General features: G+C 38.5%; 2 protein-coding genes across 4 annotated transcripts in view; both read right to left on the bottom strand.

Moving 5' to 3' along the window:
* elmo1 (engulfment and cell motility 1 (ced-12 homolog, C. elegans)) overlaps positions 1 to 3,501 on the bottom strand; it is a 123,444-nt gene extending 119,943 nt beyond the window's left edge. The window contains exon 1 of one of the 2 annotated variants that reach the window (XM_087786381.1): positions 3,402 to 3,501. The gene's annotated coding sequence lies outside the window, so the exon portion shown is untranslated. The remainder of the gene's footprint in view (positions 1 to 3,401) is intronic. The other variant, XM_087786384.1, reaches the window with a different exon arrangement.
* Positions 3,502 to 9,351: 5,850 nt separating this feature from the next.
* On the bottom strand, positions 9,352 to 22,768 carry rp9 (RP9 pre-mRNA splicing factor). 2 transcript variants are annotated; one of them, XR_015710736.1, is made up of 7 exons: positions 22,507 to 22,768; positions 22,378 to 22,408; positions 22,173 to 22,302; positions 18,459 to 18,550; positions 16,812 to 16,873; positions 10,590 to 12,710; positions 9,352 to 10,557 (listed from the first exon to the last, which is right to left on the bottom strand). XR_015710736.1 is itself a non-coding variant. In XM_087786378.1 (6 exons), the coding sequence occupies exons 1-6, from the start codon at positions 22,650 to 22,652 to the stop codon at positions 12,479 to 12,481; spliced, it is 693 nt and encodes a 230-aa protein (XP_087642504.1). In that variant the 5' UTR covers positions 22,653 to 22,768; the 3' UTR covers positions 9,352 to 12,478. The 2 variants fall into 2 exon arrangements, 1 of the variants encoding a protein (XP_087642504.1); XM_087786378.1 differs by having other exon boundaries at positions 9,352 to 12,710.
* Positions 22,769 to 23,354: the final 586 nt, after the last annotated feature.

The following is a 23,354-nucleotide window of genomic DNA, read 5'->3' as shown; positions in this document are numbered from 1 at the left end:
TGACAACACTCACTATCCAAGTATCGACACAAAAACTAGCAGTGGCTGAACTACTTCACTTAAATAAAGAATTAGGAAAAACAAAAAAGTAGAGCATGAGGTAGAAGTATAGAAGGTTGATGACTGAAGGGAAAATACTCCTGGAATACATAGAAAGTGGAATTCAAAGCCTTATGAATTTAATACAAAAGCAATGGTTTGGTTTGTTTGGTTCTACGTCTTCTCTGTGTTGTATCTCTAGATTCTCTGTAGGTTTCAGTTTCCAAACCACATCTGCTTTGGTCCAAAAACACAGAGAAGCTAGAAATAATGTGGTTTTCCAAAGTATTCGGTTAAAGACAACAAAAAAAAAACACAGAGTTTTTTTTTTAATTGTTAGAACGATGCTGTTGTTGCTTTCTAGAAGCAGGATTCGAACCATGTCGGAAGCGTCACGATCGCAGCCGGTTGTTCCTGGAAACGCTGGTGTGAGCACAAGCGTCAGCGAGTGTTTGTGCTCGAGCCGACGCTGGGACGCAGGCATGCGTGCGTCGCCGTCACAACAGGGACGTCTTTGGTGGTTAACAGGGCATGTAAATGCACTCTCGCTCCATCGCAACCTGCCCCCGGGAGCCCAGGAGCCGCCGCCAGACCTCCGTCACACCCCGGCACGAAGGCCGAGGTCTGACGTCTGTCGGGGTGACGTGAGAAGACGACTACCGTCTTCGGATCCTCATAGAATCTGGACTTTTTTCCTTTTTTTTTTTAAATCTGCGGACGAGAGACCAAAACAAATGCTACCGTCTGAAGTAAAACGAGGTCGTACTTCCTCTGTTTGGACAGTTTCTCTCTCGACTCTTGACAAAAGCACGGAATGAAAGTAACTTTTCAATCACTGATGAAACATAAGTAACGTTTTCATTCTACGAAACTACCCATGATGCACCTGACAAAACACAAGAATCTACTTACTGGCCTAACATTTCATTTTTAATTGCTTTACTTCAGTGGATCGATCTCTTAAACTTTAATCAAATAAAACTTGGCTTTCTAGATCTACTTCCTTCAAGGATCAAAAGTAATAATACAATCGAAATTATTAAATTGTTATTTCGATTTTAAAGTCAAAACTTGTGGCAAATTACGGTCAAATGTATATTTTTTTTAATAAATAAATAAATATTCATAATGTCATTGTTCACTTTTTTTAAATATTGGAAATTAACAATAATATGAATTTTGATTAAGCTTAATCTAAAATATAAAAATACAAATATTTAGCCTAATAATGTTAATATTTTATCTTGACTATATTAATTATAATAATAATAATATAGAAAAAATAGCTAAACAATGGATAAACTCTATATCTTCTTGTTGCTTTCTCTGATTTAGAGTTTTTTTATGCATCTAACATTTGTTTTATAAGAATTTAAGTACAGTTTTGCATAAAACATTCTGCAGTTCACATAACCCTCAACTAATAAACCTTACAATGACACTGTTTCTTTAGGTTTAATCACAGACAGCCAATGATGTCACTCAAACCCTTGCAGGAGCCAAGTTCAAAAGCAGGGTAACTTGTACAATATTTGGTATGTTTTACTTTTTCTTTTTGGTGTCTAACAACAAATGAATCAAGAAACTACGTTTTAAACAAATAGATAAAGATTAATCAAATAAAGAAATTCAATAAAAAAATAAAAAATAAAAAAAGGTGATTTGTGGTCCATTAAAAGTATCATTCGTAATTTGGTTACTTTATAAAAACTGTTTTTAGATGAAAAAGTCACTGGTTTCAGAAGAAACTGAAACTACAGCTTCTGAAATATGCAGCTTTTTGTCGGCACATGTTGATGACATCATCCAGCTTTTTGAACAACTTCATTTCCAAGAGAAAACATTGCATCAGTGAAGACGATCAGTGAGTGTTTTTTGTTTTTTTTTACCATGTTTAAAATGTTTGTCAATTACAAAATAAGTAGGTTTCGTAGTATTAGTCCAAGTATTACTGTAGAGCCTCGCCGAGTTATACTGCAAGATTTGCGAGTAATACTACGAGAATTAATGATTAGAACTACGGAGCATCTCAGAGTAGTACTTTAAAGACTCGGAAAGTAATACTACGAGGTTCGCGGAGTAAGACTACGGTGACTTGAGGAGAAATACTAAGAGAATTGCAGATTACAACTAAAAGCCTCACAGAGTCGTACTATTGCAACTCGGGAAGTAATACTACGACGTACAGGGAGTAAAACTATGGTGACTTGCGGAGAAATACTATGAGAATCGCAGAGTATTACAACACTGACTCACAGAGTAATACTACGACAGTCGTGGAGTAACAATGTGATGACTCGCGATGTAAAACTATGAGAATCTAGGAGTAATACTACAGTGACTCACATAATACTATGGTGATCGCCATGTGGCTTTATAATCCGACACATTTTTTGAGTGCTGTGTACCCCATAAAATCACAAGTACATACGAGAACAACATATTTAATACATAGGCTTATAAAGCATGTTCAGGTTTTTAAACAAACTAATGGATTTTAAGTAAAAAAAATACAATAAAATAGTCAACAGTCAAGTGATCTATCTGTCATGTTGGCAATAATAAAACTTACCTATTTGGAGTTGACACGATTTGATTTGGTCTGATTTCTACTAGAAGGGCTTTGCTTTAATGGGATTTAGAGGCGTTTAAAAGGAGATAGAGCCCTCTAGTGCTTAGATAGCGCAACAAATCTCGACTAAGGGTAGAAAAATGTTAACATTGCAACACAACTATTTCGTTGCTCCGGCTTGTCATCATTTTTTTCTTAGGTTACGCGGTAAAAAAGTTCAGAATTTAACTGTATCTTCTCTAGTTTTCACACTTTATTCAAATAAATACCAGCTTTGTAATTGCATATGTAGTCATTTGTGTTTGTTATTCAAAGCATGACTAGTGTTATCTCAGAGTAGAGCAAGAAAGTTCATATCAGGAAACATAAAAGTGGGTTCATTGTACTAATGGATCATCAACAACAACCACTGCAGACGCACTAGACAAGCAGGAGAGTCGCTACTTTTTAAAAAATATTCCACGTTATATTGAGATTTTCCTGTAGTTTCTGGAAAAATACTCGAGAAATAAACTTTAAATAATCATCACAAAATCTCCAGATCTTGACTGACAGGCAGAGAAAAAAACTGTCAATCATTGAAACGAATCAAAGCAACATCGAGTCTCGGCCGCAGGTTCCAAACTTGCTGCTTCTGTTCCAGCAGAAGATCCACCTCTGCAGATCTTTCTGGTCCTCGACACAACACTTGCGTGAAGTGAAGGAAACACAAGTGACACGTTCGTGTCGCGATCAAAAGCGTCGACGTCATAAAACCGCGCGGGGAAAAATCAAAGGAGCTTCAACCGACCTGAGTTTTTGCTTCTCCGACGACGCCGATGATGTCCAGAGAGTTGCTGTGTTTTCAGAGGATCTCTCGCTTCTCTCGCTCCCTCTCTCTCTCTCTCCTTCTCTCTCTCCCTCTCTCTCTCATTCTGCTGATGTTGGCACTTCCTTCTCTTGTCTGCCGCCTGCTGGCTGATGTCAGCAGCGCCTGCAGGCAGCGCGCAGGGCGAACTCACCACTTCAAAGGCAACAACTGCGTGAAAGTGAAGAAGTTTTAGAATTAAATCGCTTCAATTAAACCAAATTATGAAAAGATGAACTTAAACATGACATTTTCTGACTTCAAACAATTGTGTTTTGTTTTGAAGATTGTACTAGAAAAGTATATATTTATTGTAAAAGTACAACATTGTTAGAGAAGTGATGTAGTTACGTCTCTACAACGAAATAAATTCAGAATAAAAATAAAATAAAATGTAAAATATGAATTGATTAATCTTTTTAATGTATTTACTTGTGTATTGAGACATTAGGTAAAAAAAAACACGTTCAAAAAGTTCCAAAAGTTTTAAAGTTTGTTTTTTCTCCCTCATGTCCCTTGAGGAGCTCCGAACAAAAGTAGATAAAAATGAAAAAGACAAGTTAATTCAATAGGAATGAAAATCAATTACACTTAAAATAAGTCAAAGTGATTTTTTGTTTTGTTTTGTGAAATTGTGCAATTTCTTTTACATTGTTGTTATTATTTTGAATTGTATTATTGTGAATTATTAAGTCTAAATTATACTTTCTTACATCTTTGTTTAGGAATTAAGTGGATATTGATATCAAATTTGAATTTTTTTTCAGGTTTTTTAAGAAGAATAAGAATAAAAAGATTTATACATATTTTATTGGTATATTTAGGTTAATTTTATGATGTTTATTTGAGAAGAAAATAATATGTTTATTGTCAAACAAAAACATTGTCTTCATTTTTTCATTTCACGTTTGCATCTTTGTACAACATACTGCAAAATAATAACAAAATAAAACAATACAAAACACTTTCCCTTTTTTTGAATGAATGAATTGTATAACAAAAACAAAGTGAATAAAATAAAAATGCATTGACAAAAATAATTAAATGAGTAATTAAGTAAAACAAAATAGGACAGAAAATCATTATAATAATCAACTAATATAAAAGAAAAAATAATTGTTTAATTATTATTAAGTATTTTAACAAAGAAGATACTAGTTTGATTTCTGTGCCAAAGAGTTTGTTTGTTAACAGGGTTTTTAGAAAAGTTGTGAATGTTTTTTATAAATGACATTTTCATGTAGTTGATTAGAATATATTAGGATTTTTTTCATTGAAGAAAAAATGTTGTTTAACAATTGATACATAGCCAGTATTTTTCTCCCCCTATCTGTCACTGTTGGTATATAAATCTGTATCCATCCATCCATCCATCCATCCATCCATCCATCCATCCATCAATCCATCCGTCCGTCCGTCCGTCCATCCATCCATCCATCCGTCCGTCCGTCCGTCCGTCCGTCCGTCCGTCCGTCCATCCATCCATCCATCCTTCCGTCCATCCATCCATCCATCCTTCCGTCCATCCATCCATCCGTCCATCCATCCATCCGTCCATCCGTCCATCTAATTTGAATTTTGTGGGATATTTTGGCTCTAGAATTTATAGATTTATTTAAAAAATGATGAGTTCCTTGGACTAGAAAAGCAGATGAAGTCAGCAGGGTCAACAGGAGGGGGTTCAGAACACAGCCAGTTGACTTTTCCCAAAAAATATGTTTATACATCAATGCCTATGAAACACAACAATACAAAACGTATCAGAGAAAATAAAGTAAAGAAATATGTGATTCAACTGACTCTCTTTTCATCTTTTCAATCTTTGTGACACAACCTCATAATAACCTCACATTAATGTTGTGTATTTTACAATCGAATGAATAGATTCTCAGGAACTACTTTGAGCACTTTTCCTTTTCGAGGATAGAAATGTGATTTTATTCTGATGCGGTCGACCCAAAGTCTCGGGCAACGTTGCAGAAGAAGAAAAACAAGAACAATGTTTTCAATAATTCAGGAATATTGAATGCGGCCTCGCATCAACTGCACACACACACACACACACACACACACACACCTACACACACACTGTTTCTGACCTTCTACTGTTACAAGGTGTCCTTGAATGACACACAACTTCAGTTTCATATTTGTTTTCAGGACAAACTGTTATCAACAACTGCAGCAGTTCAGCACCACAGGGCTCTTTTTTAATTTCAACAACAATTACAACTATTTGCTAATATTAAACCAAAACACACAGTGTGTACTTGTGTGTGTGTCTGTGTGTGTGTCTGTGTGATGCTTATTTTTCCCAGGAGGAAGGATTTCAGGATTTCTCTTTCGCTATCTTTGTCGAGACAATAATGATGTGTTTGTGGCTAACAGCCTTTCTATCTTAGTCAGACACACACACACACTAACACACACCAACACAAACACACACACACACGAGGGATGAGCAGTGAATAAATAATCTTTGGAAAAACAATTAACGTGAAATGTTCGGGAAGCTGTCGGTTAAATCAAAAGGGAAATAAAAACATATTATTCTGTCTCTACTTAAAGAGGTTTATAATGTGTTTTTTTATTAGTTAATCAGTATCAAGATTTACATTTTCAGGATTATCGATGTATTTTTGTGCGTCTAATTTAAGTGTCGACACGTCAGGATCAGTTCATGATCAACTTACAAGCAGTGAAATTGAATTTTAATGAAAAAATAACGCATTTTAAATCATGTTTTTTTTATAATATAGTATTTAACAGTACTTGTTTTGCAGCACACATCAGAAGTACTGCAAGTACTGCAACACTTAATTTTGTAAATATATATATATTTATTATATAAATTGTAATATTTCAACCACGGAAAAGATGATAGCGTTCAAACTTTGTTACCAAATCAACTAGTGTTTTATATAATTAAAAATTTGATATAACTTAACACAACAAATGTATTGGTTTTAGAAGTTGGCTCTAGAGAAACAACTTTTATTTTATTTACGCTTATAGCTGTGTAAGATTTTTGCTAACAGTTAGCATGCTAAAATACAACTGACCAGAAAGTTAATTTATAGTTAGGATAAACATTTACATTTAAAATTGTATTTAGTGTATTTAGAATCATAAATGATGAGAAACTTAACAAGGAACAGCAAATTAAATAAAGTTGCTTTAGCAAGTTAGCTACATTTTCAATGCATTAGCATCAAAGCTAATTTAGCATTCATTGCTAAAAGGCAATCGTTTCTAAAATAAGAAAATGAAGGTTACACAGTAAGAGTCTCTATCCGTTGACCTTTGGTTTATATAAACATACATATATTTTCGAGAGACACTCTGACGTTCGCCTCGACGCCACTTCACGACTGGTCGTCAAGTCTCGCTCGCCTCGGTCGGGCTCGGACGTCGGTGACACAGCGGGGTCGAGGCGAGTGAATCAAAGAGCTGATAGAAGTTGTAATCCTCTTATCAGGGAGCGCAAAGAGGCAGTGGAGTGGTTTTAACAGCCCATTTGGCTTTTCACCACCGCCAGATGTAATTGAACGCCGAGTCGCCGCGCAGAACGTCGTGTCTCTTTGTCCAATAAAAAAAGTGCCGTCTCATAGCAGGGGAGGTTTTTCCTTTCCTTTCTCTCGTGTGCTTTTCCCCGGAAGGTCACCTCGTTCTTATCGTCACGACAAATCTACAAACACGAGACGACGTTGTATCCATTTGTTCTGTACAATTAGTTCTGGATGAAATGAGCTACTTTTGTGACAGGCGCTAAATCAAAGAAAGACAATCTAACGTGACTTACATTCTATTCCTTGTGGAGGTTTTTTTTTCCAAAAGTAACTTTAGATTTATCATCTTGGACAAACGTTCTAGTTTCAGCGCTTTTCCTTTGAGAATACTGCCCCTCACTTGTGAACAAGACCCAGGGGTACTTGAACTACTATACTTGGGGAAGTCTTTTTACCGCCTTATTCCGGCTGAGAACCGTGAATTCAGGGACTCGGTCCGTATTTACGTGACACTGATCTGTGGTGGTAAAACGAGAGCTAAGCTTGAAGGCAAAGCTCTCGTTCTTCGTCCCTATTCTCCGAAAGAACAAGATCGTGTTCACGACAAGCGTACTCTCCTTTAGAGACGGGGGTGAGTCATTTTTTACCACAGTGGGGCCAGGAAGGTGATCCTGCCTCAAGTGGAGTTCAAGTATCTTGGGGTCTGGTTCCAAAGTAATAGTAGAATGGACTGTGAGATCAACAAGGGGATTGACGGGCAAGGTCAACAGATCGGTATACTGGTTGACCCAGGTCCCTACCCTTAGTAACAGTCGCGAGTGGTAGGTAATGACCCTTAGAACTAGATCACAGCTAGAGGGTCCAAAATTATTTGACTACCTAATGGTCCATTTCAGCCGGATCGTCTTAGCCCTACTAGACTCCACTAAAATCTATCCGGGTTGTTCTAACGTGACTTACATTCTATTCCTTGTGGAGGTTTTTTTTTCCAAAAGTAACTTTAGATTTATCATCTTGGACAAACGTTCTAGTTTCAGCGCTTTTCCTTTGAGAATATTGCCCCTCACTTGTGAACAAGACCCAGGGGTACTTGAGCTACTATACTTGGGGAAGTCTTTTTACCGCCTTATTCCGGCTGAGAACCGTGAATTCAGGGACTCGGTCCGTATTTACGTGACACTGATCTGTGGTGGTAAAAAGAGAGCTAAGCTTGAAGGCAAAGCTCTCGTTCTTCGTCCCTATTCTCCGAAAGAACAAGATCGTGTTCACGACAAGCGTACTCTCCTTTAGAGATGGGGGTGAGTCATTTTTTACCACAGTGGGGCCAGGAAGGTGATCCTGCCTCAAGTGGAGTTCAAGTATCTTGGGGTCTGGTTCCAAAGTAATAGTAGAATGGACTGTGAGATCAACAAGGGGATTGAGGGGCAAGGTCAACAGATCGGTATACTGGTTGACCCAGGTCCCTACCCTTAGTAACAGTCGCGAGTGGTAGGTAATGACCCTTAGAACTAGATCACGGCTAGAGGGTCCAAAATTATTTGACTACCTAATGGTCCATTTCAGCCGGATCGTGCTAGCCCTACTAGACTCCACTAAAATCTATCCGGGTTGTTCTAACGTGACTTACATTCTATTCCTTGTGGAGTTTTTTTTTCTTCCAAAAGTAACTTTAGATTTATCATCTTTGACAAACGTTCTAGTTTCAACGCTTTTCCTTTGAGAATATTGCCCCTCACTTGTGAACAAGACCCAGGGGTACTTGAACTCCTATACTTGGGGAAGTCTTTTTACCGCCTTATTCCAGCTGAGAACAATGGATCCAGGGGCAGAGTCCGTAGTTACGCGACACTTGTGGTGGTAAAAAGAGAGCTAAGCCAAAAGGCAAAGCTCTCGTTCTTCGTCCCTTTACTCTGTAGTGGTGGGTAGTTACGAAAAGAACAAGATCGTGTTCACGACAAGTGTACTCTCCTTTAGAGACGGGGGTGAGTCATTTATTAATTTTTTACCACAGCAGGGTCAGGAAGGGGATCCTACCTCAAGTGGAGTTCAAGTATCGTAGGGTCTGGTTCACGAGTAATGGTAGAATGGACTGTGAGATCAACAAGGGGATTGGGGGCGACGTCGACAGATCGGTATACTGGTTGACCCAGGTCCCTACCCTTAGTAACAGTCACGGGTGGTAGGTAATGACCCTTAGAACTAGACCACGGCTAGAGCGTCCACAATTATTTGACTACCTAATGGTCCATTTCAGCCGGATCGTCTTAGCCCTACTAGACTCCACTCAAATCTATCCGGGTTGTAAGTATTTCCACCATCATGGTGACCCGAACATGATACCGTTTTTAGTACCTGCACGGCTCTGTTTCCAATCAAACCAAGTCGGCAATAAATACGCGACGTCGACCGACTGATGGTCACTGAAGAGTCAAATAGTACCATTTATTAAAAAAATAAAAAAAGGGGTACGGTATGTTGCTCCGAAAAGTCATTCCCTGGATGAGGTCTAGTGGCCGATGAATGCATTCATCTGTAGTTGGAAAGACCAAACTATGAGTCCACGAGTGCTGCGTCATGACTTGGCATCAACGTCCAACAAATAGACAAAAAGACTTTGTTCCATCATGATCTGACGACTATGAATACGTGTTACGCTCTTTCTTCTCTCCGCCACACTGATGTAGTCGCTGCCTGGTCTTGGCCCGCCGCTCTGACTGATAACCTGAAATAAATCAGCTTCATCGAAACACTCTGTTCCACATGGACTTTTTTTTCCTTTTCCTCTCCGGTTGAGCAGCACAATGAATCTCCCAGATGAGAGTCGGTCACCGAAGCCGCTCGGCGGGAGGCGGTGCCACGTGGAGAGAATGTGCTCCGAGGAGACGCTTTATTGAAGCACTTCGTCTTCTTGGACAACAGTCGGGGTCAGATAAGCCGGGCCAGACGTGTCGTGCAAATCTCGCTGGAAACTTAAAACTCTTTTCAAAAGAACTTTCACCGGGGAACACGCTTTGTCGATTTGGAGAAAACTGTTCTAGAGTTCCGACATCATAAGGTCTGACCTGCATTTCCTGTGTGACTTGTTTCCAGTAAGAACTGAACTGAACCCTCCGAAGTTACTGGTTACTTGTATGCACTTTACTTATGGTGCGGTTAACTCTGACACATGTCATTTTATGCGACCCGCCACATAGTTTTTCAAAGTCATGTTCATATGATGACCTAGAAAGACACCATGTTTTTTTTTACCAGAGACTCTGACTACCATATTTTCCGCACTATAAGGCGCACTTAAAAGCCTTTAAATTTCTCAAAAAAACGACAGTGCGCCTTATATATGAACATTACCTGGTGGGTGCTTGTTAACAAATACTTTCATGACTCTGCACCGACATGCCGTGGGCGGAATTGTGTCATCACAGGGTGGGATTAACGACCCACGTCACATGATGGCGGAAGGCTATGGAGTGATATTAATGCCACCGTTTTGAGCGAGTGTGTCTTGGTTGTTGTACACTCAAATTCACTCTGCTGCGCGCTCAACCAGTCATACTCGCGCACTCTAGCTGTCATACACGTGCTCAACTTCTCTGCTTCTCGCTCCACATTTGTCTGCTCACACCAGCCTCATGCGCTGCTGCTTGAAGCCTTTTAAACATCATTTGAACATCATGGGAGTGAACGGAGTCTTCAGAACGCTTAATAAAGTTAGAATTTATCTGACTTTTTTGTTGACATTGTCCCTTTAGCAGCTTTATCTAGTGGATGCATAACACAACCCCAGTCAAACATTTGACTGTATCTTTTCTTTGCGCCTTATAATCCGGTGCGTGCTATTTATGAAAACACTTCTAAAACAGTCCATTCATTGAAGGTGCGCCTTATAATCCGGGTGCGCCTAATAGTGCGGAAAATACGGTAATATAAATTTCATAAATATTAAGGACGTTTGATTGTGTGATTGAGTTTAACATTTGTTTAATGAACTTGTGGTCAGGATGAGGATCTACGACCATCAGTTGGAAGATGAATGGGACAATCAATCCTTCTCAGAGAAACAATGGCAAGGGTCTTGCTCACTAATAAGGGTAGTGTAAAAATTATACTGAGATTTACGAGAGTAGAACTTCAACGTGACGCCTACTATGTACGTACTTAATTGTAGGTATAAGAATGCAGCGAAGAATGAGCTACTCTACTCTCGCTCCATTCTACCTACTTATTATTGCATTACGACCAACGCTTCGAAGAAGATACTATTTTTGGTACCTGCTGTGCTGTGGTTCCAAGAGAGTCAAGCAGGCACTAAGAGGGAGGAGGAGACCATCTGCAGAACACTGGTCACTGGAGAGTCATAAGTGCTAGTCCCTACAAAACAAACAAACCTGCCATTTAAAAAATAAAAAACACTGCGATAAGGAATACAGTATGTCGACCGGAATTGTAGTTACGTGGTGGAGGTTCAGAGCCTTTTCGTAGCTGGTAAGTACACGATTGCCTCAATGCTAGGCTGCTCTCTTATGAAGGCAATGCCCACCGTAGCAGGACTGTTGGAAACGCAACGCAACATAGCCGAGTAGGGCCGAAAAGCGAGTTGTGGAAATATGCCGTTAAGAGATGGGGGTGAGAAGCAACCTTGGGGGGGGTCTTGAGTAGAACTGCTTCTCTTCCGCTTTGAGGGGGTAAGTTGAGATGTCTTGAACATCAGATAACGGTGTCTTCTGGACGACTCACTAGTGAGGTGTTGAGGACATGATCCACTGATAGATCACAGGGGGAACGAGAGGACACACTGGAGGGACTATGGCCCCCGTGGCCTAGGAATGCCTCAGGAGATCGGAAGATGAAAGGCCGAGCGTTCCTGCCGATACCCCTGCGCTCCGACCCCGGAGAAGCATAAGAATAGGAAAAAGACGTCATTCCAAGTAACTTGTCCACACGGGAGAGATAATGACTTGTTTTTTTCAATATGAATCTTTTTTGTGTTGCTGCCATGTCCCTTGTGTGACCCAATCATTCGTTGACGACGACACATCACGTATTTCAGCTTTTGTTTACTCGCGGAAAATATTTCAACCAGATTTTTTTTTTTTGTTTTTTTTACAGAGGGAACAACGGCAGACAAGAACCCATGTTCTCGCGACCGCAGCAGCGTCTGTTTAATTCTCAGGACGAGGAAAACATTTTTGCCTACATTCTTTCCCCATTGAGCGGCGCGGCGTATTCCAACCTCAAAACCATTCCAGATATTTATGAACAGTCGGATCCTGGACAGTTTCGCCAGTGGCACCGGCTCCCTGTACGATCCAAAGCGGGGAATGGCAGCAATACAAACACGTTACAGCATCAGGTCGGTATCATATTAATGCTTCCATGCAGGAGATGCTGTGACACATGCAGCAAAAAGCACACGTCCTTGCCTCCGACTAAAGGGAGGATTTGTGCGGCTGTACTAGAACTCTTGGCTTCACTGCCGTGCGATACGTCGCGTGCTCGAAGCATCTGAAGTCATCAGTCTGAATCTGAAGAGTCGCTGCTTTTGGAAGACTTGTGCTTGCGCTTCCGTTTCCTCTTCTTCTTGTCCTTCTTCTTCTTCTCCTCCTTCTTTTTACTCTTCTTGCTGCGGTGGCGGTCGGACGAAGAAGAGGAGGAGGAGGAGGAGGAGGAAGAAGAGGAGCCGTCTGAATCGGAGGATGAAGATGAAGAAGTGGTGTCCTGGAGCAACTGCTGCAGATGCTGGATCCTGTGAAGAGGAAGTTTGGAGAGAAGAAGAGGAAGAATTAGAAAACCACCAAGAGGAGACAAATGATGCTGAGTCAGGATGCTGCTTCTGGCAAACACACCAGCCAGCAAACGCTCTTTTTTTTTTTTGGATTAGAGAGTTTGTGATCCGACTAGTGGCGCCGCAATTCATCAGTAGTTTACTGAACATCCGCCAAAGTGCAGCTGCAGAAGGATTTAGAGGTCGTTTTAACACCTGCTTCACACTGGTGGAGGGAACAGCTGCACTGATGCAGTCTGTCCACGTAACCATTAGTGAAGGGGAAACACAGTCGGGCGACCAACTGTTCCTCCAACAAGTGATATAACATGGACCTGACCACGACCTCTACAGGAGTGCTGTGGCATTACATTTAGGATTCATTAATTAGAGATGTTCCTCAGATCAGTGAAGGTGAACTTCTGCATTCTCAGATTTATTGGGTCCTGTGAGAACAATCTCTTCAAATTCAAATTGTATCCCAAAAGGATCCCTTTTTTCTTCCGACTCTAGTTATTCTTATTATTATTCATAGATGGAAATAATTACTTCAATGCATTTAAGTGCAACTATTTGAGAATAAAACTCAAATAAAGTGAAGTAAATGAAGTAATAAACCCTCCAACAATCCCGTCTGATACGGTTACACAACAGTCGAATTTGCAAACCACACAGAACACGAGAACCTCTTTGCTTACGTCGGTATTTCCGAGCCGAGTCCGGAACCGTGTCCCGTCTTTAATTTCGAAACGTGACAGAAGAATGTGAGCCGTGTCGGCTACAACATCGCATGTCGGGACGACCGTGTGGAACGTGGGCCACAGCACATGATTTAAACTAGTTTTCAGCTTTATTAACGCCAACATCAGCTTGCTAAGAACAATCAGTCTCAGAGAAAATGATATCTGCAGGCAGAACCACGGCGAACCGTCGGTGAAAAATGTGTTTTAATATTTATAATTCAATCGGCTGAAGTAGTTATAGTCAGAGTTTAAATGATCACCTCAAATATCTAAACTAATAAAAGACAGAACATTTTCAATAAGAAGAGATTCATGGCTTTGCTGGCCACTATTGCTGTATCTAGTTGAAGAAAAAAAAGCATCTTTCAAATACATTCAATTTTGATTAAATTTAAACCACATGTACGACATACTAAGTATGTAATCCAAATTTAAAGATGTGCAGAATTGTTTTTTTTTTTATTTGTATGCAAGTCTTGTGCTCCCTTATAAAATCTACTCCTACTAATCTTGATTAAATTTGAACAATATACTGTAGCTTACATGCAAAGTAAACAAGATTTCCCGAATTTTAACACCTTTTCTGCAATTTAAGAGGGCATAAGAGGAGGCAGTTGAACCCAAAGGACATCAGATGTGTCCAATTTCGATGAAATTCATACCATATTTAATAGGATAGTTTACCCAATATTCAAATGCCATATCCACGAACAGTGCTCATTTACCAACTCCATCCAAAAATACAAACATGACATAAGAAACATGAAAAAAATTAAACAAATCTATGTTTTAAGCTTGTTTGACAGTGTAGACACAGGGAGCCCTCATGATATTTAACCAGTGTTTCCATGTCTGAGCAGCATGTTATCCTTTTAGCTTCTACTACAAACAAGATTGAGATACGTTTCATTTTCTTTTTAACAATTTCTAATGTTGAGGCTTTTTAAGTGTCTTCTTGGACAAAGAATATTTGGATCTGCAAGCGTCCTATGGATAATAACTTTTGCATACAACTCCAAAAATAGATGGATTACTATGAAAATAATCCCAACTCTTATGAGACATGGCATGAGTAGTAAATGAGTGAAATTTGATTTTTTTTTTTTTTTTTGCTCAACTATCACTTTAATACTTATTAGATATGCATGATTTCCAGAATGTTAGCCTGTTTCAGCAATTTTAAGATTCACCGCCTTAAGTTATCTTTTTTTATACCAGCTCAACGTCAGGTCTATCAGCCACTACTACATAAAACCTATTCATTGAGACCTCGAGGTCTCACTCGATGAAGTTAATCAGACCAATAAAGTAAAGCAATGATGGATTTCAAAGCCTGCGATGCTTCACACTTCAGCAGTTCTTCCACATCACCCTGGCAATACTTTTGCATCGTCTTAATTATCTTGATGGAGATTGGAGACGCCAAAACGTTCTAAAGTCTTGCATAAAACCCACACAAAAGGAAGAGGAGAGGAAACACAATTGAACGAGCTGCTTTGTGCGGCAGATGGACAGAATTAAAGAAAGTCGAAGAAGAAAAGAGATTTCAAGTGATCCAGACTGAAGGAGATATTCATCTTATTCAGAAATTGATCGATGAAAGTCTCGAGTACAGCTGATGAGATTTTGGCAACGCTCTTGAAAACCAGATTACATTAGTCAATCAAATTCCTATTAGATACAATGATATAACAACATTGTGTTGACAGCTATAAAGTGAAAAAAATGTTTATACTTTAACGTCAGCATTATATTCACAGACCGAGCTTCAAAAAATATATTTAGTCTGTGTTTTCAGTAGTTTAAAGATTTATTTTTTGAGTAAACTTGACTGAGATGTGTGTCTAGACAAGTCAAGAGTCACAGGCTAATGTTACTTCTGAGAAAACACAACCTTTTTTCCAACATTAAGAACATTTCAGACATTTGAAAATCAATATCTAGGATTAAGGACAATTTTACTCAAATGTTGTCTTAAACTTAAAATAAGAATTCGTTTTTAGTCAACTTAAAAACTTTCCATGACTCATTTCGTGCCGATTTTGACATTTTTCCTGCACAAAAAGATGATGTGCCTCATAGTTCCCTGATACCGAGAGCAGTCAAGAAGAAAAATGTTGGTTGGAAAGTCAACTCTTATTGAATTTAGACATCTTGCCACAAATAAAATAACATATCATCATGCGTTTACATTTTTGGGACTTTTGAAAACTATTAAAGACATCTAAATGCCAATTAAGATATAGTTTCAAGATTCATGCATTTAATACTTTTTAAGACTTAAAAACTTAAATTTACCTGTACCTGTTAAAGAACAATGAACCTAAAGAAAAATACAATCATTTTATTTTAATTATCTTATCATAACAAAGTTATCTCAAGACACTTTAAAGTAAGACTATAGTAGTGAAAGGAAAAACAGATCCCAGCAATTCAATAATAAGTAAAGCACAGTGTGGCCAAGCGAGGAAAAACGTCATTTTAAGAAGGCAGAAACCTCGAGCAGAACCAGACTCATTTTGACAGCCTCCTGCTGTGACCGGCTGGGAGAAAGGATGGACGGAGAGAAGAGTGAAGGAGGATACAGTGAGAGAAAAGAGGAGAGCATGGAAGAGTCCTGGAGAGAACTCTGGATTCAATGAAAATATCAACTTATCCAAATCGTTTATGAAAATATCGGCTGATTTGATTATCGGTGTACATTTATTGTGCGAATGTTTCAGCTAACATGTTCCTCAAACTAAAAGGTATTACACATTTATACCTGAAATAACAAATATCCATCAAATATACTGATTTTAATCCATCTCTGTGAATTACTGCATCGAGTAGAAATGATGCAACTATGTGGTGACTTTGTGATGTTAATGGTTTTTAACATCAAAACAATTCATTGCAGTTCTGTAGAAATGGTTAAACAATGTGATGGACTTTTGTTGCCCGTGACAAACTTCATTTATATCCCAACCAATTAAACAGGTTTGCCTTCCTGATGGCAGAGAGAGTCAAAGTAAACAGAGCATTATGAATGTTGACACTGTGAGTCATATGCAAAGTTAACCTAAGGAAATGTCCTCGTGGCTCTGCAAAGAAGACGCCACAGCCTCACAAGACGCACAGCACAAATTCCATCACGGCGCTTTAAAAAGGTCACTCGACGCCTCGAGCAACATTTTTGTTTCGCATTTACATGACACCCAAGAGTGCGTGTGGAACAGGGTTTTACGATTTATCCCACCAGCCACAATGTTTTCAGGTCGCCTCAACCTGTTCCCAACAAAACTAATCCTGAAGTTGATGTGAAACAACAGCGCAGAGAAAGAGAGTGTGTTCCTTTTACCTCGTCTCTTTTTCATTCCTTTTGTTCTCTCGAATCACATCGTACATCGGGTCTTCGTGAGCCTGAAAAGAATCAGGATGGAAATGTGGTCAGAAACCGGGGCTTCTTCTGATGAATCTCAAGTAGTGACATCTGACATTCTACTGACTGTACGGTTTGTTGTCTCGGCGACAATGAGAGAAGAGAAAATATGATACAGTTGCACTTATGCTAATCATTGCGGAGGATTTGGAGCTTCTGCAGTGTCTTGCTGACAGACACTGGAGCAGAACATCAGCAAGTGTTGCTAATCTGTGACTAACCGGGTTGCATTTTTCACAAACATGTTTTTTTTGGGGCAAAATACAATACCTTTTGAACCAGCTCTCGCTTAAGCTTGTAACAGCGTTTAGATGTCAGGGGCTTTTAAAATTGGATCCAAATAAATTAAATAAATAGCAAAAAACAAACACATATACATGTATATGTCACAGTACAGATTGGAATCCTACTAGTACAGATTGGAATTCCAATCTGTAAATATAGGCGTTAGAAAAATGATAATTCTTAACTGTATCGTTAGATTTTAAAGCTTAGCTATAGAATTTCTGTTCAAGTCTGAACGTGTCGATTCTGAATCATGGTTTGTAAGAATATTGTCGTTTCCTTTACATTAATACCATGGAAATAGATTTAAGTTTATTCTAAGACAGATTGCCATTAACAGGATTTTAATCGCGAATTGGCCTATGACAAATGTTGATTCCAATCTATCACGGGACGATCCGCAATGGTCCAAATGGATAAGGTCTATGACCTGGACCAGACGGCTGGTCTGGCCCATTTGTCCCGGGACAAATTGGGATTCCAATATTCAGATCCCACTACAGTAGTAGGATTACAATCTGTACTAGTAGAGATTGGAATTCACTAGTAAAATCTGGAATCCTCCTAGGACAGAATGGAAGTCCAATATTCAGATCCCACTACAGCAGTAGGATTCCAATCTGTACTAGTAGAATTCCAGATCCTACTGGATTCCAATCTGTACTCTGACATATATATCAGCAAGAATCTGGTAATATGATAACACTTGCAACAATCAATTGACGTTGACAAGTACATGCCGGTTTACTTTAACCCTTGTGTTCTGACCCAGAGGCCCGAAAAAACAAATGCGTTTGTGGTAACCCTTGTGTTGCCTCCAAGGTTATAGAATAACATGCTATTCTATTCGTATGCGTTGAAATAAAGCAACATGAATGTCCAGTGTGGTTGTGTTAGTCTAGAAGAAACGCAATGCTCGTTAACTTTCATGGTTTCATGAATAAAAATATTGCGATATTCAAGTGTAACGATGTTTTCTCACTCCTCTATTGTATACATATACATAATAACCTCCGTTCACGCAGAGTCCCTTCAGGTTAAACATTATGAAGCTGTAAAAAGTAATCCACAAATGCACCACTGCCTTGTAATGCCTCGCTGTACGTGAGCTGTTGAGATGCTTATGCGAGGTCTTTAGGCTTCTCATTACAGCAGTATTCTGCCATGCTGGCCCTTCAATGAATTCAATGAGTCATTACACCGGGCCATTTGCGTAATTACACATCATTATCATTGGTGTAAATAGCTACAGAAAGGAAACTCTCATCTCTGAGAACTCACCACTCTGAACTGCTCCAGTTTCTGGTTTCCCTTTGTGAAGAAAGGACATTCTCGATCTCCGGTCCGGTGACCGTAACGTTTGCATCGCCAACCTACGGGAAAGCATGAAGTTTATTAAATATGACAAAATGATGTTTCAGCTCACGAGTAACTGCTTTATGAACCCGTTGGTCACTCATTTGTTAACAATACAACGAGGCAGGTTGATGTTGGTCAGTGTCCTGCCTCGTCTTGAGATGGTTACAACATTCATTCATTTTCCTTGCCGCTCAATCCTTTATGGGAGTCAGTGGGGGGCTGGAGCCTATCCTAGCTTCTTCAGGCAAAAGGTGGGGGACACCCTGGACAGGATGCCAGTCTATCACAGAGCACGCAAATACACACAACCATTCACACACACACTCATAACTACGGACAATCTCCCAATATTCTCAATCAACCTGTGTATGTTTTTGGACTGTTGGAGGAAACCGGAGTGCCCAGACGACACAAAACTCTTCTAGCCATGGGCCGAACAAAATGTATATTTATCAAACTGTCTTTAACCAGTAGTACTACGTTTCAATCAATGCCTTTCCTTCAACCGCAGATTTATCAGTGTCCAAAATCTCTGTTCCACATCCTCCTTACTGGCATATTTATAGATCAACATAACATTAATCTACTTTCGTTTTGAGCAAACCATCCATAAAATAACTTGGCAGGCCGGACTTTGCCCCTGAGCCATGAGTGTAACAATAAAAAAATGAAGGGTGGATAAGCATATTTTCACATACGAAAGGATTGATGTCTGTATGACAGTGTGGACTCTGTGGTAGTAGTGCTGGAGAAAAGGATGAAGGCTCTTATGCATCTGGAGTAACCCTCGACACCCTCTGCATGACACCATGGCAGCTCAGAAGAGTAACAGCATCAACAGGCTCCTCTCCATGCACTGCAGAACGGAACATTTTAAGATCTTTGTTCCTTCTGCCATAAGATGCCACAATATACATCGCTCTCATGCTTAACATACAACTTTTGAGTTATGTATTTTTATGCTTGTATGTATATGTATCTAATTGTTTTACATGTATTTATGGGTGTTTGTATGGATGGAAGTGTAAATGCAGCGGGACAACAGAATTTCTCCTTCAGGGTCAATAAATTATCCATTTATCTATCCATCCGTCCATCTATTTTTCTGCCTCGGATGGAAAAAAAAAACATGTGACGACAATGTAAAATTCTCTAAATTAGGGGTGTGTGCATCGGCAAGAATCCGGTCATACGAGTCGCACCACAATACCGGGGCAACGACATGATGTCAAATTCGTAACAGCTTTCATTTGTTCTGAAACCAAAGAAATGTCCCAACATCAGCTTTTAAAACGGCTGGATTCGATTGTATCCTCTCATCCTCAGTCATCACGCAATATTAACCAATCAGAAGCAATATAAGGCGGGTCTATCTGTCAGTTCTGTATCTTTACTAAGACAGATGGAAACAACAGCGAGTGGTCGAGTCATCGTAACTTAACGACAACATCATACTGAGGTCAATCTATCAGTTGTTCGGGTTTCTCCACTCATGAGCCGCACTTTAATTTATAAGGTTCTCGATAAACTGTGCAATAAATTCCCCAAACGCCGTTAAGAATGAGGTAATAAACTTCCGGCTTTCAAATCAAGAGCATCAGTCAACCGTCTTCATTATCGCGGTGATTCTCTGAAGTGAAATGTTTTAAATGCACGTTTGTTCATCTTTTTAATCATTCATTAGTTATATACTGTATACATATTTTTTTTTTTGAAGAATTTTGCAATATATCGCTGTATTTTTTTTTCTACACCAAAACTTTAACACAAGGTCAAAGATCATTCATAGGCAAAGTTACAATACGTAGAGAAGAGCATCATTATCTTTCTGCTCAACCAATAGTTACAGAAAATATGTTAAAAAGAATATATATATATATATTCTTAAAACATTTTGATTTATAATCTTTTGTTTGATGTTTTATGGATTTATGTGTAGCTTCACTTTGAATTTGGGCCATTTTTTTCATCATCTTATATGTAATTTTATTTTATAAATCCATTTAATCTTAACTTTATGACCAAAGTTATATACATGATAACATTTAATTTGATGTTTTATTCCTTAACAATCTGTTGAACAAAAAAAACTATAGAAAAGTATATTTCTCTGCCACCACTCATAAAAATGAGGACAATAAATGGAGGGCTGTAGAATATTTTTTGGAAAAATAGGAAAGTGACGTCTAGTCTTAGGTCTGAAGTATAATGTGAAAATAGGCAGTTTAATCTTCGTGTACGAAATCTAATTTTTTAAATTTAAATGTCGTTTGTATTTAATGTTTAAGCAGTTTAACGCTCGAGTCCCGTTTTCCCTTACAAATGGAATCTGACTCGACCACAACCGACAACATTTTTCAGAATAAGAAACTTGTATTGCCAGCGTTGTAACATAACATCACATTTATTTTGTGGTTGGTTTAAACCAGTTAAGGTGGAGCCTGACCATGAATAGATCTGAAAGTACGAACATGAATTTTAAAATTGATCCTGAAAGAAACTGCCAGTCAGTGAAGAGTTTTAAGGATCGGGGGAAATGTGAGTTCTTCTACTAGAGCGGCTCAGAATTCTCGCTGCAGAGTTTTGCATCAACTGCAGGCGAGACACATCCTTCTTGTTTAGACACCAAAATAAACTGTTACAGTAGTCTAAACGAGTAGATACAAACACATGGATTATAAACTCCAGATCGTGTTATTGCTCCGAAACTTTGGAACGATCTCCCTCTCCTTCTGTGTTTGAATATCTTAAGACATTTTTATTTGTGCTTTTAATATCTTTTGAAAGAAATACTGCGATATATCGCTGTATTGATATTTTCTACACCCAAACTTTAAAGGATTCATGTTAAGTACAGCAATCAGTCCAATGCTAAAAAGGTTACACAAAGGTCATACATGGGCAAAGCTACAATACGTAGTGAAGAGCATCATTATTTCTCAGCTAAACCCATCATTACAGAAATATGTTAAAAGATAAAAAGAATTTAAAAGAAGATAAAGTTACATGTTTTTGCTTTAACAACCGAATTCTCTTCTCAAATATACATGTATTGTAAGAGCCTTTTGTTGTCTTAGGTGTTTTACAAAACCGGTGTTTCAACTTTTTTTTTAATCTTTGGAAATTTTGAATCTAAAGCCTGTCAATCTCCAGAGAAATAAATAAAATAATAATTTTATAAACAGGCAAACAATTACTCGAATTTCTCGAACTCCTGTGTTGTTCTCAGTATTATCTTGATCTTTAAAGTATGTACTTTTTTGAGTATTGTTTTGATTGTTTAAGCGCTTTGTGACCCTGGTCTCGAAAAGCGCTATATAAATAAATATTACTTACTTACTTACTTACAATGATCGCAAAAAAACCCTTTTATATTTGTGCTTTGTGCCTGATTTTCTGGGACTCCTGTGTTTGTCTTATGTGTCTTAATCTTTTAAAGTATATATTTTAACTGTGTATCGTTTGTAATTGTTAAAGCGCTTCGTGACCCTGGTCTAGAAAGACCTTTACAAATAACTATTACTCACTTACATTAAGTTTATGACTATATAGTAGTCCGATATGCATCTATAAAGACACTAAAAGTTTTTATTTCTCCAGTTATATTGTCCCCTGTGAGTGTTTATATGGACTTACACTGCATCACCTTCACCTCCTTCCCCAGCGGCATCCACAGGCCCCTGGTGGGGGCGTTCGCCAGGAAGCTCCGGGCTTCCTCGTTCCCTGGTTCGGCAGGAATACAATCTTCTGGTTTATCCTCATGTTCCTGCGACACCATTTTAAAGTGTCAACAAATAAACTTCAGTCGAATGACGAGCTACAAACTTAAAATAGTTATTACCTTAATAAGTCCAGGTGGAGGTTTTTCATAGCTGGATAAATAAAAGTTAACAGGAATTAATGACATTTAGAGTAGAATACTGAGAGGTTTTAGTTGGTTTTTAATGGTATTTTAGTGTTTTTTACTCACAAGGTCTCGACGTGTTTGAGCTTCTGCACTTCATGACTGAGTCTCTTCGACTGTGACTTGAGCTTCTCCAACTCCTGAGCTGTGATCTTCTGCTTCTTGTGCTCTCGTCTCTCCTCCTTCTCCCTCCTGCGCTTCTTGTCCGACATCTTAGCACAGCTCGAGTCACCGTTGCTTCAAAAATAATAGATTTATCCCTTTTATTTTGAGGCGAGACAAGAAGTGAGAAGTGGAAGCTACGTGTTAGCTCAATGCTAACCTTCCACGGGGCGGAGATGATGATGAAGAAGGAACTACTTCCGGTTGGATGCTTATTGTAAGTCTAGCGCCCCCTGTAGGAATCACTGACAACAAAGTAGACGATGATTTTTTTTTAACGTATAAATGTAACTTAATTCAATGTTTACGTTTATGATACATGTTTGAATTAATTAAACGTACTGATCATACTTTATTTTTTTATTAATATAAATAATTTCTATTCTTATTGTATTTATTTATTTATCAATTAAAAAAAAAAGAACCTTGGATATGTATCAGTTACCTTAAGGGAATCAGCAGCAGAACACGAATGAGTATTTTTTAAATACTTAATATTATTTAATAGATTCATTTAATTATTATCATTTATTTATTTTGATGCTTAAATTAAATTTTTCTGGATAAGTTTTGTGTATCAGTTCTAAATTGTACAGAGCTGTCCCTACAATGTTGTACTTTAAAAACACACAGGATATGATTGAAAAAAACAAGAGTAAATGGTCTGTTCCATCACCTTTATAGTAACAAATATATCAAATGTATACAATATATTTCCGTATCCGACACGAATCGACACTATGGTAGTCAGA

The sequence above is a fragment of the Callionymus lyra genome, chromosome 3 (genome assembly GCF_982586985.1).
Source record: "Callionymus lyra chromosome 3, fCalLyr1.hap1.1, whole genome shotgun sequence".
NCBI lineage: Eukaryota > Metazoa > Chordata > Actinopteri > Syngnathiformes > Callionymidae > Callionymus > Callionymus lyra.
Note: the sequence above shows the minus strand (reverse complement) of the source record. Positions and strands in the feature narration are given on the sequence as shown.